The sequence below is a fragment of the Chaetodon trifascialis genome, chromosome 10, assembly GCF_039877785.1.
Source record: "Chaetodon trifascialis isolate fChaTrf1 chromosome 10, fChaTrf1.hap1, whole genome shotgun sequence".
Lineage (NCBI taxonomy): Eukaryota > Metazoa > Chordata > Actinopteri > Chaetodontiformes > Chaetodontidae > Chaetodon > Chaetodon trifascialis.
In genome coordinates this window covers 23,732,647-23,753,427 of record NC_092065.1, presented here as the reverse complement: position 1 = coordinate 23,753,427, position 20,781 = coordinate 23,732,647, and the positions used below count along the sequence as shown (strand labels likewise).

At 40.1% G+C, this 20,781-nt stretch overlaps 2 protein-coding genes across 2 annotated transcripts in view; one reads left to right on the top strand and one right to left on the bottom strand.

Annotated features, from left to right (window-relative positions):
- LOC139337292 (protein C19orf12 homolog) overlaps nucleotides 1–20,781 on the bottom strand; it is a 344,772-nt gene that overhangs the window by 294,457 nt on the left and 29,534 nt on the right. The gene's annotated exons all lie outside the window — the stretch shown is intronic.
- syt9b (synaptotagmin IXb) overlaps nucleotides 1–20,781 on the top strand; it is a 44,968-nt gene that overhangs the window by 3,696 nt on the left and 20,491 nt on the right. The window contains exons 2-4 of the mRNA XM_070973123.1: nucleotides 12,715–12,890; nucleotides 15,872–16,089; nucleotides 16,338–16,878. Of these exons, the coding sequence (XP_070829224.1) occupies nucleotides 12,715–12,890; nucleotides 15,872–16,089; nucleotides 16,338–16,878 (935 nt within the window). The remainder of the gene's footprint in view (nucleotides 1–12,714; nucleotides 12,891–15,871; nucleotides 16,090–16,337; nucleotides 16,879–20,781) is intronic.

Genomic DNA, 20,781 nt, shown 5'->3' with positions numbered 1-20,781 from the left:
TCCACTCTTCACATGTTGAATAACCGTGGTTTAAATTTACTATGCAAAGCTATCCATTTCAGCACTTTGTCCTTTTTTCCATTTAAGTGGTCTCATAGAAGCAAAGCAGGTTTCCAACGTAAACGCTGGTTTTGAAACAGTTTCACAAAAGGCCCATCCAGCTTAGACACCCAGTGTACAAAATAGAAATAGATCATTTCAGGTACAAATTACTAACAATTGCAATGACTGTGCAGAAGCTATCTTTCTAGCATTTAGTAAGTGTTATTATATGCTATTACCAATGAACATTTGTGTTAACTTGAATTAAGTTCTTGACCCAAAAGCAGGACAGACAATGATCTTGGAACGGTTCAATGTAGTTTTATTGAAGAGATAATGAGGATTTGGAGAGCTACTCTACAGTTTATGGTGGAGCAGGACAGAAGTTGCTGTCAATGATGTATCCAAGGAAAGTCACTGAACTGGCATGAAACCCACATTTCTCCACCTTCATGAAAAGCTTATTGTCCATAAGCCTTTGGAGGACCTGCCGAAATTGTGGTCAGATTGCGGTCATGTTCTGAGGGAAGATGAGAATATCGTCAAGGTACATAAACACCAAGCAACTGAGAAGTCTCTCAGCACATGTTTTCCTAGAGCTTGGAAAACAGGAACGTTGAGACCAAAAGGCAATACTTGAAGTGTCCGAGGGGTGTGTTGAAGGCCGTCTTCCATTTATTTCCCTCCCTGATCCTGACTAGATGCATTCCAGAGATCCAGTTTTGTGAAGACTGTGGTACCACAGAGCAGCTCAAAGGAAGAGTTCATTAATATTTATAGTGATTTAATCCAAACCACATCAATGCAGGGACTGAGAGAATGACCCTTCTGAGACACAAAGAAACAAGTACCAACAGGAGAGGAAGGTGGTCAAAGTAAGCCTGCAGCCAGAGACAAGCAGCCTCCAGGCTGCTATTGATGAGCCATGTCTTTTGGCCACGATGACAAGCAAGAAAGTGACCAGACTGACCACAGCTGAGATACCCAATGAGCCGTCATCCTGTGGAACCACTCAACAGTGGGAAGACTGGCCCATACCCAATTGCATGAGCTCTTCCTCAGAGGATGTGCAAGCTCAAGTGTGATTTACTGAACTCTTAAGAAAACACTGAAAAATCCACAGTAACAGCCATTGTCAACTCTTTTGCACTGCGCTATTAACCATATAAAGATAGCATAATGCTATTTTTTACTGATATAACAAACTATAAAACACTACCACTGGGACATATTGGGGCCTCCCTCATGGCTTTAATTTGTACCTGAAACTATCAAAAACAACTTTGTATCAAATCACCTATGTGCTTTGGAGGACCCAATATGTCCCTGTGGTAGTACCTTTGTGAAAAATCTAATCCTTAGCACAGAAATGTCCTCCACCTGCACCACTATTTGTGAATGTGCAGCTTGCTCCTCAGTGGACCTCCATGATAGCACCAGCTGTGGATGCTAGATCGGTGACGCAGTCGCAAAGCCTATTTCTTGACCTCATCTGTAGTCTCACTCAAACTCAGCTGACTCCCCTATGACACAAACAGACTGAGAAGATATTTTCACATTTTTATACATAATGCATACTTCCATTAAATATGTATGTGTTCACATATGTACACATGATAATTTAGGTCAGTGATAGAAGTCAGTGAAAATTAGCTGCTAAACCTTTCCTGGCTAATGCTAGTGGAATGCCAAATTATTGTAATGTCATGCAAAAGCTTCCTTATTTGCCCCAGTGTTTCTCCAGGTTTTTCCCAGTTATGCTCTGTCAGTGCTTTCATACAAGATCACAATTTTAATATTAGCACCATATACTTAAGTGCTGTGTCAAACTGAAGTACATTATATTTAGCCACAAAAGAAGTGCAAAAGAAGGAAACCATCTGGTGATTTCCACAATTTTGAAAGAAAACAGGTTCCCTCAGTGCAAAGTTGACAATGGACAATAGGAGAACTCATAAGTCCCACTGTGTGGCTACCAATTTTGAGCTTTACTGGTAACTCCAGGATATTGGTTAGTTTGGATACTTTTTACGTGCTAGGATTGAGTTGCACCACCTCTTCATAAACCCATCGCTAGATTTGCTTGCCAAGTCTTTCTTAAGTTCTTTTTAACTACAACCTAGTGACTCACTCCCCATGTACCATGAAACATCTGAGAATGTCTTCGCTTGTAAAGACTTCATAATATGTGTGTATCTTGTTGTGTTGTATGCGGTGTATGTAGTTGTATGTGTGTAAATCGCATGCTAGGAAACATCAGTTGCCAATGTAGCATCATGAAGTGTGACACACATTCAAAAATAATAATTTAAGAGTCAAAGCGATATTAAAACGCTTGTCCTTTCTGAATATAGGGATGACGTCTTTCATTTATATACATGAACAATTAAGTGTTTCATAGTTCGTAGTATTTTTTAGTATAAAATTTTCAGTGCTGCGGAAAAATGGAATTCTGCCAACTTAACTAACTTTAATTGTATTGGCCTTGTTGACATTATAATATGTTATTATTAAACAACATTTTTGTGTCAGGTCACATGTGCAGACCCTATTGCATTACCTCCACCAGGTCATATACTGACAAGCTTATGTTAGTTTTATTAATGAGGTAACAGTAATATTTAACAATTCCACCAGACAGTTACTGGGTGTAAATATAACAGCTAATATCTAAATAAGAACTAGTCTTTGTGGTGTAACGAAAGAATATAACATTTCCACCCTGTCTAACCTTCACATGCTCGAACTCTGAACTGACAGCATTCATGGACTTATTGTAACAATAATGTCTGCCTCTGAGTAGAAGATGATGCTTCTATGTTGCTACACTGGAAACTAACACAGTAATGGTTGTAGGAACAATGGAAAGCACCTTCATTTCTTGGTCTCCAAGACAGAGGATTGATTAAATGTTTGGGGAAATAGGTTATGTTTCATTACACCCTTGATTGCATTTTAGTGGTATTGTTGCCAGGCAACATAACATTGGATATTTGTGTTAGATATCTTTGAGCCTCTGGTGATATTCTTGAATGAGCTCAATAAAGTTAATAGCTCTCATCTTTTCTTCTTGCCTCTTAATTTGAAATTCACCTCTCCACAACATTCTCTTGAGTCCTGTGCATATAAGTACAATCCTCCAGGTTCATCCATGCACAGCTACCTGTCCCTTTTTTCCCATTGTGTGCTGTAACAGTGCTTCCCTTAGACCCACACTCCCATGCCCTTTTGCCTCAGCTATTGTCTCTTATTGACCCACTGCTGACTTGGCTGTTGCGGATGTATTGAACTGTACTCAGTGCTGGGCTCCCCTGAGGAAGGACTATAGTACTTTGAAGAGTTTAATGAGATGTCTGTGGAACAAGGCCCTCTGACAGTAGCAGGCAATAGACTCTGCAAAAAACAATAAATTGGTCATAATAAAAGGCTTTCTGTGCTTAATCTGCTCTTAATAATTGTATATACCTGGTGGTTGCATCATCTTGTGAATATTAACAGGTATACTTTACACGAATGTGATGTTCATGTAGTTGGTTTCTATTGTATTTGTGTTGTTTTGGTTTCTTAAATGATGTAAGTGGTGATTGCAAACTACTGTTAAATTATCCAGTGGGCTCTCAAAGGGGCGAAAGTGATACAGAAAACCACAGAATCCTTCAACAGAACAGAAAACAGAACTAAGAGTCTACAGCCACGCCAGCTGCTCCAGTGCTTTGAGCTAAATGCTAACATCAGCATGATGACATGTTCACAATGACAAAGCAAGGGCTGTTTTTTAGCTGGTAATGTTTACCATGTTCACCATTTTAGTGTGTGAGTTAGCATGTTAACATTAACTAATTAGCTCTAAACTCAAAGTCCGGCTGCAGCTCATTGGAATGTCAGATTGGTTATTGACCAAAGAACTGGACAAATTAAAAATTCAATTTAACGTTAGTGCTAGATGTACAATTAAGCAATCACTAAAGTTATTAAATGGGGGACTTGCATGTTTTACTGAATTCAATGGCAATCCTTTCTGTAGTTGAGATATTTCAATTTGGCCCACAGTGGTAGGTTGACCGATCGATGACCTATAATTGCATCTCTAGAGCCATGCAGTTAGTGTGGCTTAAAATCATTAAAAGCGGACATTCCATATGACACTTGTTCACTTTATCTTTGCGAGTGATTTTGTCACAATAATATCTTGTCATTTATGGTCACAAATGGATGCTGGAAATAGAAAGCTTATGTGCAGGATGGAAAGATAATGAGAGTTGCTGTCCCAATGAATCAGCTATTCAACTGTGATGTTTACTCCGGTACAGTAGTTTAATTGCAGGTTATTATCTGTGTAGGTGGGCTGGATAGTAAACAGGAATAAACTGGCATCATTGCAAGTATGCTGTGTGTCTCTGATCGGTGTCTGCCCTGCTCAGGGACTAAGCAGAGGGTGTGATGGGCCCATAATGAACCTTCTTCAGAGGCACAGGGACCTCTGTATTCACTCATCACCTCTAATACTTGCAACCAGAGATGATACTGCATTGAAATAAAAATAAAATAAAATAGGCCAGACTGGTGTTTCCCTAACTGCCTGAAGTCACTAATTTTAGTGTTCATGATTATTATTATGATGTATAGAGTTAATGATAAGAAACAAAGGGAAGCACAGGGAGGGTTTGTGTGGTAATCTGTGTTTATACCTCCCAGTATCCCGAGGCATTTATATTGGAAAAAACTGCAGTGCACAATTTGTGAATGTTCAGTGGCAATGCAGGTAGTGTGGTCTATACGTAGCAAAGTGTGAAGTAAGGGTGTGGGGTCTTGGTGGTGGATGGACGAGCAGTAACCTCGCAATCTCAACTTTCATGCTCTAGACCAAAGTTTATTTTTGTCTCATGTCCTGTTAATGCTGAAAGTAATGCTGCAATTAAACCATTTTTTAATGCAGTCTTTCCCTAAACTTATCAATTGTTTTTGTTTGATATAACAGATGTAGCATTTGAAACACAAAATGCTGGATTTTGCAGTATAGTCCAACATCAACATTCTCTCCAGTGATAGGGTTGATATTTAACACCATTTTCTAGCCTATTGTTTTACTTTATTCATTCAACCTGACATGGTGCTAGCATATTTCTGCTTGGCAGATGATTAATTTGCTTTGTTTTAGTAAGTGATGTATCTGTGCTGCTATGGCAGCAGGTGCTTGAAGCAGCAAGTTCCATGTTAACATTTAAGGAAGACAATCAAACAAATCTGTTTTTATCAGAGTTCATTTAACTTTAAGGGCGCAGCTGTGTTAATCTCACCCACATACGCTTTTGATTTTGTGGCTATTTCCCTGGATGCAGCTCGGTAGTTAACAGACAGTGTGTCATTGTGTGTTACATTGCCTTTTAGCTAAATCCACTCTTCAATGGAAATTTAAATGGATTTAAATCCAAACACCTTATCCATTTTTCTCAGGAATCATCTGGTCTTTTCTGCTGGTCATTTGACTCCCTCAGTTTTTGGAAATCATCCCTGCCATCTTGTAGGCCTCAGCCCCCCAGCATTGCTTGCATTGCCTCATTTTCCAATATATATCAGAAGTTGTTCAAATCAAACATTTCTCAGAGACTTTTGCCATTTTATAGACCTCCTCCCTCAGGTGAACATGGACCGCCTCATCATCAGGAATGATCCTGAAGGCGTCTTTCAAGGTTTCATCTCAGTTGAGGTCTAAGCAGTAGTGTGGCATCCACCAGCATGGAGCCCAGCACAATGATCATCATTGTTTGTGTAGATTGCTGCTTGTTGCTGTCATTTATAATTTAAGTTGTCTTGTGTCTCTTGATGAGCCATTGAGAAAGTTGACAGGAAAATGTACGTGCAGCCAATACTTTTGAATCTCCTCCAGGCTCCTCCAATCACTGTTAATGTCTGTGTCTGAGAGTGACTGATTGGCAGAACCAGTAACCAGTTATTCTGCACTTAACTCAGGCTGTGTAGACATCTGTTGCCAGTTTATTGATGAAGACTGGACACACACGCAGGGTTTTCTTGTGTGTGTTTCAACCTTTCTCCACTGGTGACTGCTAATTTTGAACTGATTTAAGTGACTGCATTCGGTGCGCTTTTGGCGACTAAATGGCTTGCTAAGATGAACAATTGGAATTTTTTGGGGATAGTTTTGAGGCTTTGTGTGTGTTTTACACATCCTTTGCATGTAATTGGATTCACCAAAACATTCCTTGAACTGCAATCAGCAGAACCACGCCCGTGTTCCAGGGAAAAGCTTTTCACTCTTGATGATAATGGAGGCAGAGTTCTGACAGAGAGAGGGAAGAGGAGTCGGGAATATGAAAACACAGGAGAAAAATAATTCAGCAATCAGTGTGTTGACATGTATTGACTTCTCGTCTGTGGGAACACATCACGACTGAAAATGTGAAGAGGCCGAGGGACAAGCGTGCGTGCATGTGTGCTTGGTGACCTCTGCTCATTATTGAGGATTCATAAACCTCATAATGATTACAAGCAGGTCTTAAGAGATTTTAATATGCTAAATTTAAGGTCTTAAATACTTGTAATAGTTTCAGTTTCACACAATGTGCAAAATATGCAACAGTGAGGCATGATGTCCCTCAACATATATGCTGTTATTTTTAGTCATGCTGTCTGGATCATTCCACAGGTTGATTGGTAACAGGTGATAGTATCATGATTGGGTATGAAAGGAGCATCTTCAAAAGGCTTAGCCATTCACAAGGATGGAGAGAGGTTCACCACTTTCGACACATGATTGGATAAAGAATATTAGCACATGGGCTCAGAAACTCTTTGTGAAACTGTTGTCAGTAAACACATTTGATTGCAAATGATTGCATTCTATTTTTATGTGTTTTCCTCAGCATTTCAACTTTTTTATATTGTTGATTGTAGATAGATTTTGGTGAATCTGCACCGTTAAAAGTCCTGCAAGATTAGCTGCTGGCAGTTTCACTGTGGACTGTAACCACATATGTTCGGACATCACTGGATTGCTTTTGATATTGAAAGAAAAGTCTAAATTTGATGATTATGAAGTAAGATTTGAAGTTTCTTTATCTAACATGATTTTTAATTACTGTCAACAGACAGCAGCTATAGTAAGCTGCAATGATTCCAGCGGAATGTGTATGATGTGAATTTTATTTTTACTGCATTAGAGGGAAGGCACATGTTCAGCTGGGTGCTGAGGGTTAGACACTTCTAGACCTGTAGACACTGAACACAGAATAAAAACTGCACACATGCACAAGACAGATGGATATACACACCCTCAAAGTTAATGAATAAATCCGTATTCCTGCTCGGAAACTCTCCCCGACAGGAGACGAATGAGACGGTGTGTCTGCATGTGTGAGAGTGAGTGCATGTCACAATAAGACACATGCTAAATTAAACATGTGGAACTGGAAGGAAGTTTATGTTTCATAGCGTGGCTGCCTCTCTTTCTGCTTCAGTAGCTATCTATTCTGAGGTTCAATACAATAAGCCTCTCTGCAGCATAGCTGGATAATCAACCAACCTTGAGCATGTTGTTGATTTAGACAACGCCTCATCAAAGGGAGATTTGGTCCAAATCAATAAAAGCAGCCATCTGTGTTTCTGTTCACTTGGGGTGTTAAGCTTGATTCACTTCAGAGGCAGGGGAACACCTCTGCCAAGGCTTCTGTCAGGAAAACCCATTCATACGGTTGGACAATGAAAATCTGACTCTGATGTGATTGCTGGTGGCGACACATTGTTGCTGTTGCTGGCCAAGTGGCTTCAATATATTGCCTTTGTCATATTTATATATGTATATGATCAATAACTTCTTGATAACACTTGTGAAAATTCCTTGTATGTATCTTTGCTCTGTAAAGTTTCATGTCCGAGCTTCCTGTAGTCAAAATTGAACACTCACTTAGCTTGCTAGCATTACACGTTCTCCAGCTGACTCTTTAATATTTAGAGCTTATTCATTTTAAAAGAAGAACCATGTAAAAGGGTTTTAAATATGCACTTTATGGGGTTACATCGTGCTAAAAGACAAAGGCTAAAAATGCTTGTTCCATGCAAAAACTCAGCATCCTCAACAGTTAATTGTCCCCGTAGCATTGTGGCTGGTAAAGATAAAACATCTTTTGCAGCTGAATTTGACAGCATGTACCCAAAGTGTCAAATGAGAACTCAGATTTTACTGCCTTATTGGTCACTTAGACTTTGATTTAAATATCCCTAATACCTCTGTAAACATTAGACACTTTATACTTGTACCGTCATGCATTTTCACATAAACTCAAGCAACCCCACCACAGACAATTACATTAATCAAAACCTCTCTAACCTTTTTTAATTATAATTGTCGACTTCCTTTAGTGAGGTGGGAGCTTATTGATTATTGGAGCTCCTAAACCCAATTAACTGCCACCAGCTGTACAGGGTTTAGGCCTTGGTGCCTTGATTGCTCCCCACAAGGGTACTTGAAAAGCAGAGGCACCCTGTGGCTTTAGAAAAGGCTCTAAAAAAGGTAACAAAATGAAGCCACAGGGTTGTCTGAGCTCTTTTACTCATTTTAAAGCAAAGAGCAAAGAGGGAGCAACAGTGTTTTCAATATTTATTTCTCAAATTGACTCAAATATTTGAGGAAGAAAGGTGCTTTGAAAAGAAAGTCTTGGATGGAAGCAAGATTTATATGAGGAGAAATGACAGATATTATGAACCTTGATTTAATTTGATTCTGAAAAGTTTAATTTTGGCTTTGAAATATTTCTATTTTTCATGAAACAAACACATCAACTATTTGGCAGGTCAAAGCCAGAGCACAGTGGGACAAGCCCTGCGCTGAATCAGGACACACACTGTGTATCGTCTCCCCACTGCTTTCAATTCATCCCAGCTGGTGCGCATAAGTGGGCTGGCTGTGTTCTACCTGCCTCATTTCACAAATCTTAGCGCTGACTGTGCTCTAACTGTGATGAGCACACAGTGAACGTAGTGCTGCAGAACACATATTCAGACCTCTTTAGGTTTAACCAATTTTATTGTCCTACTTGTATAAAGAATACACTCCCTGCCCAGCATCAAACAGGAGACAGACCATATTATCAACTAGCTGGTGAATATTTTGGAGTATTAGCCGCCAGATCTTTATCTGGAGTTGGTAGAGACCCAAACAGAGCTTCAAGGAGAGTGAATATAGACATTTTTCATTTGCAGAAAAATACAATCCAAATTTATGCTAATGCTCTTCGGTGTCTTCCAGATGTTTAAATAAAGAATTGTTTGATTTTGAGTTCACCATGCCAACTATTGAAGGTGCATCTTATCTGCAATTTAGCCTGGAAAGCATCAGTTGCATTTCAAGCTTGACCTTTGATACTTTGAAACAGTTGAACCACCTTCCAAATTACAAACCAACAGTTTGTTTTTGTATCGTACAGTGTACTATATTGTATATAAATGATTAAAATGGATCAGATTTATATTAACAAAAATATTAGAAATGCTTTGAATTCTAATTCTCACATAATTTGGAGATTTATTTTTCTTTAGAATAAATTTACAAAATATTCTAAAAATATGTTTTTACTGTCATTATGGGTATAAATTGCCATAAGAACATCAAATCCACATGTGGAATATCAGCTACAGTAACATTTACCAGTTTAGGTCCTCATTGCTTGATTACATGATTACATCTTGCAATCGTTTATACAGAGATCCTTCTGCAGTGCAACACAGTATAGATATAGATATGGCTGTTAAACTCAGAGAGGGTTTCAGAGAGCAGACAGTTTAAGAGAAGTTAACATCAGTATTCATATTTTGCCTCTTCCTATAGTTTCTCACTGAATCTTGGCTGCAAAGGTCCTCAACTGAAGTCCTCAACTCTGTCTGCAGCAAAATGGAAATTGCTGTTCAATGCCAGAGCTACATGCAGTTTAAATATGACATCTAACAGCTGTCAGAACATGGAGCATTTCTTTGATAATGTGACACGATAACCACGAGTGAATAATGGACCTCGGACATTATGGGTGCTCAGTGTGTAACTGATCATGGAGGCTGCAGGGCATTGTGCTAAACAAGGGCACTCAGTCTGATGGCTTAAGACAATCAGGGTGCTTTCACTCCTACCCTGTTTGCTTTAGTTAAAACATTTTCAGGTCACTTCGTCTGGTTAGTATAGCTCATATGGGCTGCTGTGAAGGCTGTGAACCCTGTTGTGGGCCAAACAACTGAACCGGGACCACTTGAAAAGATGGTCCACTGTCAAGCAGACTACATTTGAGGTGTGAATTTCAGCTTGATTTCAAAAGCTAAACCATTAATAAATCCATCTGATGATCATGAATTCTGTTCAGGAAGTGATTTTATAATTGATCTGTGTAAGCCATGTATGTATTTATGCAAATGAATTGGTAATCATGGTAACACATATCCACATCAGTGCGGGGATTTATCCTGATGTCAGAAGCTGTTAAAGCTGCTGTGCTTGTATCCTACTCTGTGTACTTTGTCGGCCCATTAAAAGTGTGTGACAGCGATCTCGCAGTAATAAGCCCCAAAACATCATTGCAGAAGAATTTTGGTTCTGTCTGTTAGTCATTATTCATAATGTGGTCAATTTGTAGTAGTAGTAGCACTAATAATGCTTCTAATGAGTTATTTCTGCATGAGCTCTTTGTGACACCAACGAACATAAATCAGAAGCAATAAAGTGCTACGTAAACTTCTGTCTGGAACTTTATTTCCACACGTGGCTCGAAGCATCCTGATGATGCACTCATGAACTATCCAATCAACGAGCTACCTGTCAGTCTAACTCCATATTTTCTCCTCTTGGTCAGTGAGAGCTAGTATACATACTGTGTCGGCTGGCTGCTCTGTTAGCTTCTGGGTTTATTTGAGATGATCTGTCCCCTTCAACCTGATAGCAGACCTCTGAATCACTGCTGTGTTTCTGATTGGTGTAGGGATTCAAATAGGTCTGGTGCTGTGCCTGTTGATGGCTGGGGTTACAAACATGACAAACACGACTTTCATTTAGTGTTTTTCAAATGACTTTGAGAGACCTGACAAATAAGAATGAACAGTTTCCAAATGGCAAAGCATTTTGTTGCACTGACTAGATGGTTTTAAAGGCAGAATGGAAAGATCTTTCACTAGTGACAAAAAATCTAAAATGTTCCTATTGTATTTGTAAATTCTTTCAATTTTTGTTAATTTTCATTAATGTGAACTTGCACTATTTGCTTCATTTGTTTGTGCAGAGCAGATCTGGTTGAAGCTGCTCTTCCTGTTTTTACTGCCTTTGCCCCTGTGGAGTCATAGAGACATTTGCTTTATACACGTTGTCTCTGGAGTCCCTTTCCTTCCTTTGTTACCACATTTATGTTCAAATATTCAGTAATGAGAAACCATTCAAGCATGTACAATATAGTCAGATACATGGGAGCAATCCATTTTGTGTGTCTAAAGTAAGTTTTAGAGTTAGGGCATCAGCTGGAGGCAGGAAGAGCGATGGGAAAGCAGACGGTGAAACAAAATTCATTCATGTTTTAATTGCTTTGATTTGATCATATGCATGTTACCATGTACCTGGGTGTTCCTCAAACTATGAATGTAAGGGGTTGTTCGTGCATGGCGGGCCTGCCTTTGAAATGCCTTTAAAAGCTTGTGATAAAAAGAAAAATGACTTTACTGAAAAAAGAATAAACAATGGACAATCTCAAAATGATTCTACTGAACGGTTAACAACCAAATCAGTGATTATTGTTTGGTTGTGAACAGTCTGGGCGCCAGAGGAAAGTAACTGGCCAGGTATTTGCTTTGTATGGACGGACCCTGGCAATTAAGAACATTTTACTGTAACAATGGGGCATTGAGCATGCAACTTATTCAGTAGTTCACGATGATGACGCTTAAAATTTGCTTCAGTCACTATGAATTAATTGTGACCTACAGCCTGTTATTTCTAAGAAGGCAAAGTATGCCAAAGTGATGTACTGTAGTGTCACCCCACTATTAAATCTTCTAATTCATACACAAACACTAAGTCAGTTATTAGTGCAAAATAAAGTCACTAAAACAGCAACATCGGGACAGCTGCATCCGCACCATGGACTGCACTACACATCAAACAAGCAAGACAACGGGGGGAGAAACAGACAGGAGACAAAAGGGAAAACAAGGGAAGGGGACGGTGGATCTCCACACACACACACACACACACACACACACACACACACACACACACACACACACACACACACACACACACACACACACACACACACACATATTAATAATACTGATTTTTTTCTGGGAGTGCCACACTCCTGGATGGGCAGGCGTGGCACCCCGATGCCCGCCCATAATGTCTTGCTTCCAGGGCTGTTTTAAATTTCACTGTGACTACGTTGCATTTTAGCCCCACCTCATTGTTATGTTTGGATAATCCATCGGAGTCTTCTTTTGCCTACAGTGAGGACATGTAATAGTTTTCTTTCTCCTTTAGCATTCAGAACAAACACAGTCTGTCCTTGCTGGGCAGCCAGGTTTGTCTGTGCCAGCGTTTTTCTCTGGCAAAGCTGTGATCACTGTTTACTGAGTCGCTCTCTCGCTCTCTCTCTCTCTCTCTCTCTCTCTCTCTCTCTCTTCCATCTCTAGATGTATCCGTGAGCCTGTTGTCCCTGCTGGTGACCACCTGTGGTCTGGCTCTCTTCAGTGTCTCCCTCTTTGTCTCATGGAAGTTGTGCTGGGTGCCACTGAGTGGCCGTTTCCTCCCAGATGTCCTCAAGGGGGCGCACTTCCTGGGAGGGGACCAACAGCCCGTCCTCATAGAGGTAAGGAGGAGAGGCCCCCTTTGAAAAGTCAAAGTGTTGGTACAGTGAGCAACATTTGGGTTGCTACATGCCTCATTAATATTTTCTTAATGTAAACAGTTTTTTTATTTATTTATTTTTTCCATTTGGCCATTATTAGATGAAAAAGAGATGCAGATCATGTGAGGTGCGCCGAGCGCCACAAAGACATATCAATCATTATTTAATATTTGAACTGAGCAAATTAATTAGTTTATACTTTTCAGTCATTCTAATATTATTTCAGTTGAGGGTATATTGATATGAAGAGGGTACAAAAGACAGCACCCTAAAACCAAAGCAATGGCATTCATGAGTGACTGGCTGAGAAACCAGTCAGGAGCACACGCTGCTCAATAACTTTGACATTTAGACATCTTTAAATAAATAAAGTTAGAAATGCGATTTAATATTTGTTGTACCCGTACGGAGTGGACTCAGTCCATTACTGTGAGCTCCAGCTTGACTCATCTTCCTGTTTACATCCAGCTGTTGGATGGTAGACTCTTAGGACACACCTATCCATTACCATGATGGCCAGCTTCAATCATATAGTCTTATATTCTTCTTATATATTGCACCTTTAAAGCATTAAGCTCAAAAGCAGAATATGACAAACAATACAAGACAGTATTTTATTTTATGTTTATGGAAAGTGAGAATTGCTAAACAATTGGCATTTATGTAAAGTTCAAAGGCTAAAATATATTTTTTTAATTTTATCAATTTATTTATTTTAATTTTTCTCCAATTCTACAGTTTGTATTGTGTTCTAGAGGATCTTTCTGCCTGGTGAGAAAACAGACGCTCAGATGCGTTTGCTCTTATGATTCATCGTTAAGTACCTGTTACAGTCCTCTCTAGTTGGAGTCAAAGCTTAGTGCACCAAGCTAGACAACAACATCGCTAGTGTGTAAGTGAGAGCCAGCCAGCCAGAGAACTCCAGCCAGAAGGTAATCTGAGTTGTTATGGTTATATGGTCTGCATCTTAGACAAAGAGGCCACCAGGATGCCCCACTAAAACCCTTTAAGAAGAATAATTTGAATTCTCTTACTGCATCTATATGTGAACATTTTGACAGTCTTCCTTCCTCGCATTGATCTCAGACCACGGTTGTCTGCGAGAGCTTTGTCCCAAACACAAAGCAAGAAAGAAAACATGCTGCAAATACACGCAACACAACCAAATACAGAAGCATCCTGCAAACAAATACACTAAATGATGATGGAAGTGTTTCCAGAGGACACTAAAAAGTGCTGAACATGGCCTGGACTCACTTGTTACTACCACAGTTTGCCGCTCATGAAGTTATTGAAGTCTGTGTATCAGCAGTTCATTGTTATAAAAAAAAGTTGGAAAATGATTGATAATCAAAAAGAACGAAGAAGTGACCAAGTGCACATAAATAGTGTTTCCTACCGCGTGCAAGCCACCATTGAAATTTCCAATACGCTTTTAAGAATAAGAGCTTCGACAGTTGTCCTGTGATGCACTGTGAACAGCGCATGAGGAGACAGCAAAGCTCTTTGATTTGACCTGCTTGGGTTGTACAGCAGCATCTTGTGGTCACAATAGTCCAAGCAGCTTCATTAGTAATTTAATACGTTACATCATTTCTGCGTGGTGAGAGAGTATAGTGACCATCCCAGAACAAAGTCTGTCAGGTCTATTTGTTACAGCCAGAGTCCCTCAGCATCACCAGCAACACCCCAGTGCTTCGTATCCCCACCTTCATCAGGGGTGGTGGTGGGGGGCCAGCATACAAGAGCAAATCTCCTGCCCTTTAGAAAATGTGATACTATGTGATTTGTAACTTCTTAAACATCAAAGCTGAGGTTTTATCTCTTTCATCTCTTTATTGCTCATCTTGTTATTATAGCAATGCTTGGCATCCTGCAGCCTAGACCTTGGGATATTTCAGGTATAATAATGTCTATATGATCGTCATGAAAGCTACAGTACAGACTGTTGGTAGAATAATAAAGGCTAATATCTGTCATAAGCAAGTTGTCCAAGCCATGTTAACTACTTTTTAGCGTCCTCTTCAAATAATTCTGTTATTGTTTTGTTCCCTTGAAGCACATTTATGTATTTGCTTTGTTTTCTAAAAGACGCACTCACAAATCAAGCCTATTTCATACTGTTAAGTTATAATCCATTGCAATATATTCAATGAATAATTACTTCCCAAAACCAAGCCTTTTGCATTATGTATACTCGCTCATTTGAGCATGATTTATTTTGTCACATTTCCAAAGAAGGCATATTCTATACTCACAACCTGCTAAGAATTGGTATGTATTATGGATTTGGGACACCGTGAGACACACAAGTTGCTCCTCTTTTGCATTTCTGACAGACTAGCCGGTCAAGGCCAGTTTACTGCCCCCAGTGGTTGATACATGTGTGATTTCAAACCAAAACCTGTTCCCTACTGTATCATATTAGAACTCACTTGCCGTTACCACCGGTAGCCACGAGGGTTGCCAAATCACCAGGATTAAAGGAATAGTTTTCATTCACTTTCCACTGCAGTTAGATGAGCATTTTGATAAATATCTCTATGGTAAATATGGATCTTAGTTTGAAATAAGAAGTGTTAAGAGTTAAGAAATACACCTCTAAACCTCACTAACTAGCACATTAAACCATGTTTCTTTAATTTGAACACAAGCAGAAATGTAAAAAATAGTGGTTTAACAGGAAGTTATGGAGTAGGTGACAATCAATATATCAGTGGCCAGATGATCGGTAGTAGTCAACACAACAGAGATATGACATTGATCTTTTCGTTGTATGTTTAATCACAGCCTCAGTACTTTGAATATGGCTGCCAGAGAAAGCTACACCTACTTATTATCACTGTAACTCCTCAAGGACCCCAACCTAATTTCTCCTTCCCAAATTAGCATTTCTACAATAGAATCAACTGACGCTGTAAACACTGACGTCTGCTGTGCAGGTGGATGGGGAGGAAAGGGAGTACAGCGAGGATGGCTGTATGAAGGAGCCTTCAGGGCCCCCTTTGGCTGTGGCTGTCCCAGAATCAGCCCTAAAGATAAGTCACACATCACCTGACATCCCGCTGGAGACCCAGACCAAGGTGGAAAAAAACCAGGTCCACACTCTGGCCAGGGACAGAGTCCAGAGACAGATTACTGAGCCTACCTCATCTGTACGGTAAGCACACATCAATCCCTGAAACTACTATCCAACTGTTGGTGTTGGAAGGTTAAAGACAGACTCACACAGTCACACAGACACTGAGACCTCTGGGCTCAGAGATAATCTGACAGCGTATAAAACATAAAGCTTGAGGGAACACAGTCCCTACAGCAGTTGCCTTACAGCAACAGAGACTCAGCAAAGCCAATATAGACATTTAAAATGATTTGAATGATCTTGACATACCCAATTTTACGTTATAGGCACAACTCCATCCGTCGTCAGATGAACTTGTCCAATCCGGACTTCAACCCTGCTCAGTTCCAGCGCCAGGAGTCTCTGTCTGGTTTGGGCCGAATCAAACCAGAACTCTACAAGCAGCGCTCTGTGGACGCAGAAGACGGCCGTCGCACTGACGCATGTGGCCGTCTCAGCTTCGTCCTGAAGTTTGACTTTGACCTTGAGCAGCTGATTGTGAAGATCCACAAGGCCCAGGACCTTCCTGCCAAGGACTTCTCAGGGACCTCAGATCCTTACGTCAAGATCTATCTGCTGCCTGACCGCAAAACCAAGCACCAAACCAAGGTGCACCGCAAGACACTCAACCCAGTGTTCGATGAGGTGTTTCTCTTTCCTGTAGCATACGCCGAGTTGTCGAGCCGTAAGCTGCACTTCAGTGTCTACGACTTTGACAGGTTCTCTCGCCACGATTTGATCGGTCAAGTGGTGGTGGACAACTTCCTGGACCTTGCCGACTTTCCTCGGGAGACAAAGCTGTGCCGGGACATACAATATGTAACCTCGGTGAGATACCAATTTTTATTTCTAATTATAGCACTATCTGACTTTCTCTTCTCATTCACACCACTGATGATATAGTGTATAGGTTTGCATTTGTTACTGTCAGTACCATGACAGGTTGTTAATTACAAGCAGCTGACCACAATGCTGTAGCATGCTTGTAGTTGGATGCATTTGAAGTTCTGTCAGACCAGCAGTATCAATACCAGCCTAAATCCCATGTCTTTTCTTCAGTGTGGCCAGAATATGCTCAAACAATCAAAAGGAGCAAAAAACCCTGTAAAATCCTGCTACTAAAGCAGAGGGAAGAAGATATATTAATGGACGTAACTCATTTCCTCTCCAAGTGGAACTCATCTGTGGTTTCAAGTGGCAGAGACATAAAAATATACTTAGACACAGTTAATGTTTAATGAAAGCAGTAGGAAACACGTGGGGGTAGTGACCCAGATCTACGCTGATATAAGACTGGGGTTGGTTTGACAGAGATACAGCGACACTGTCTATTCTACATTATTCACTTGGATAAATCTACAGCATTGGTACACTGAGTTACTCAGTAAAGAAGTTAGATCATCCTGCCAGGGAATTCCTCATGGTTCCCCTGTCTTGTTGAGTGATGATGGCAGCCTGGTGTGGCTCAGTTTGGGATGGAAACACTTTTTTTCTGGAGTCAGTGGGCAGTATGCAATGCGCAGAAGCATGAGTAGGTTGAGTAGCTTCATCAGAAAACATAGCGAATGGCAACCATAAACAGCTCCACAATCAGATTTGTCGTCTGTGGAGTTATGCAGTTATGCGAGAAACAGCAGACAATGGCACTGCTTCACATAAATGTACTACTATAAAAACAGGTGAAGACTTGTATGAGTCTTTCAGTATCCACATAAAGTCATGACAGGGGTTCGAATTAAGGTATGTGTCTCATCAGCACTTCTGGGGTGTTTATTTTGTACCTGTCATTTCCGAAAAGCTCTTACAATGCTCTTTCCGAGGATCATTATGAAGCTCTCCCCCTCATAAGGAAATATAACTATTTCCACCTTTGTTTGTGTGTGTATGTGTGCATCTATGTGTTGTTTTGTATTAATAGTCCGAACATTTTGATGTCTTCTTGTGTGCCTATATACCTTTTGAAAGAACAGATGCTCAAGTCAGGTAGACAACTGAGTCAAGGGCAGGAATACAAGGCTCACTGAAACTTTGCAGCAGAAAACAAATAACATGAAGAAATGAAGCCGGCACTCTTGACTGCTAATTTAATCAATGTTTCTTGTGCTTTGTCTTTGTTATACTGCTTGGATGGAGGAATGAAAACAACTATATTTGTCCTTGTAAAAGTATTCTGTTCTCAGATCAGGTACAGTATAGATGAGCAATATTATTCCATGATATTATGACAACTAAAATGTGTAGCTGGTGCACACAATCTAATATATACTCATTGCATGTGCTTTTTAATCTTTAGGAATCTATAGAGTGTCTGTAGGCCTGAACTGTGGTTTAAGTGATTCTGCAGTTAGACATTAGACAGTTATTGTGTAGTGTCTGTGTGTACTGCAGTGTCTTTGGTTGATGGCCAAAGTATACCCATGGTGTAAGCCCAACAAATTACATTCATATTACTGCTTCTCAAAACTTCCAAATGGCAGAAAATGCATTAAGATGAACTTTTATGGTCCAAGAGACTCTTTGTATAGCACATTGAGCTGCACTTACAGTGTCTTTTCCAAAATTGAATCTTTGGGCCTTACAGTGCCACCATCTGGCTGACTGGACTCATATTTCTTGGGAGGCGCTTGCACATCGTTTGCACTTATTTGGCCGAGTTTCATGTTGCTCACTCATTCCAACTCATGGCAACTTGAGCAGTTGTGGGGACATTTTTCTATTTTCTATCTAATATCACCACTCAATCATTATAACCCTAAACTTAAAGATGTTTTCAGTACATGTATATATATATACATATATACAGAATGTGATGATTTGTAAAACATTGAAACCTCCTATTTAATTAAAAATAGCCCAAAGACAACATACCAAATGAAACTGAGAAATTTCATTGTTTTTGAAAATGATATCCTCATTTAGAAATTGATGCCAGCAGTACATTTCGAAAGTTGGCAGTGGCAACAAAAGACCAGAAAAGAAGATGTGAAATGCAATAATAAAACACCTGCTGGAACATCTCACAGTCAATTAGGTTAACTGGCAGCAGGTTAGTGACACGATTTGGTAAAAAAGAGCATCCCAGAGAGGTTAGCTTTCTGAAGTAAAGATGAGGAGGGGTTCACCACTCTCTGACAGACTGCACTGGCAAATAATGCAACAATTTCAGGATCATGTTTGTCAACGTCAAATTGCAAAATAATTTTGAGATGTCATTGCCTGCAGTACATAATGTCACTGAAAGGTCCAGAGAAACTGAAGAAACCTCTGTACATAAAGGACAAGGCCAAAAACCAATATTGGATGGTTGTGATCTTCAGGCCCTCAGACATCACTGTATGGGCTCATTCACACCGTTCATCGCTGCATCCACTTTGAAACTTTGAAACCAACGACACAGCTGCTCCTCATCAAGTAATTAAGTTCAAAGCCAGAAAATAATCGTAAGCAGGGCCAGCACAACGCCAGTTCTGACCTGTTATTGCATCGCTAACTACAGCCACGCTAAGACCTGGTGGGATAACACTCCTGCCTCTTAACACACACACACACACACACACACACACACACACACACACACACACACACACACACACACACACACACACACACACACACACACAGATCTTGTTGGTTCACAAATATTGTTTTAACTCCATCCACCAGAGTTCCCAGCTAAATAAGGTCAGTTTACAGTAAATGGGTTAGAACCTCCTCTGAGGCATCCAACTTGTGGACTATAGCTGTCCTGTCTCCTGCGTCCAAAATACATAATCTTTTTTTTTTTTTTTTTGGGGGGGGGGGGGTATTTATAACAGATTAGGACTAATGTATTTTTGAACACACTGAAACCATAATTTCTAAACTATAGTTTGTAACATTTATCCAATTCACTGTAAACTGATTTCTCTCTAACCTCCGAATTAGCCATCATTATTTGGTTCTTCTCTACTCTGGAGCGACAGCGTTAACTCTGATTTGTGCTCTACTGTACACACACACACACACACACACACACACACACACACACACACACACACACACACACAGCCATGTTGCTGTCAGTGTTGGTTAAACATTTGTTCTTAAATTGTGGCCAAGCCCTCCAATCTGCATTCCTGGAGCCTCAGCTCCCCATCTGTAATGTTCGCTTGACATCTAACTATGAAGAAAGACACTCAGCAAACTGCTCACGCTGTCAAGACAGAAAAAATCCACGCAGTCCTTCCTGGTATTTTTCCACACACTAATGTCTCATACCTAGAAGTCTGGCAACATGCGTCGCAATACCTTCAAGGTACCAGTTACCATTGGAAATTCCATTATCACATCTCCCCCTCAAAGACATATTTTGAAACATTATCATAACACGACTTTAACACTTAAATCTGGCTATAATGTCTTTTTTCTTTGAACAGTTTATTCCTTTTAACAGTTTTTTATTTTAAGGTCCCTTTTTTGTGTGTCTGTCCTTTTTCCTAACAAGGAAGAATTTCCTCACAATCCAGAGGGGATTTGTACCCTATCCCCTTGACCCGTGTCCACCACATAAGATCGTGGCACTGGCTCACAATACCTGGTGTTGTCATTGTTTCTCATTGTTGTTTCAAGAGAACAGTGACTCTGTCAGCTCTCTTCTCACCTTGAAGACGTACCTGACTGGTATTTTCCTTTCATAAGCGGTCCAACCTTACTGGATGAACCGTCTCACTACTTGGAGTAGCCCTGATGCAA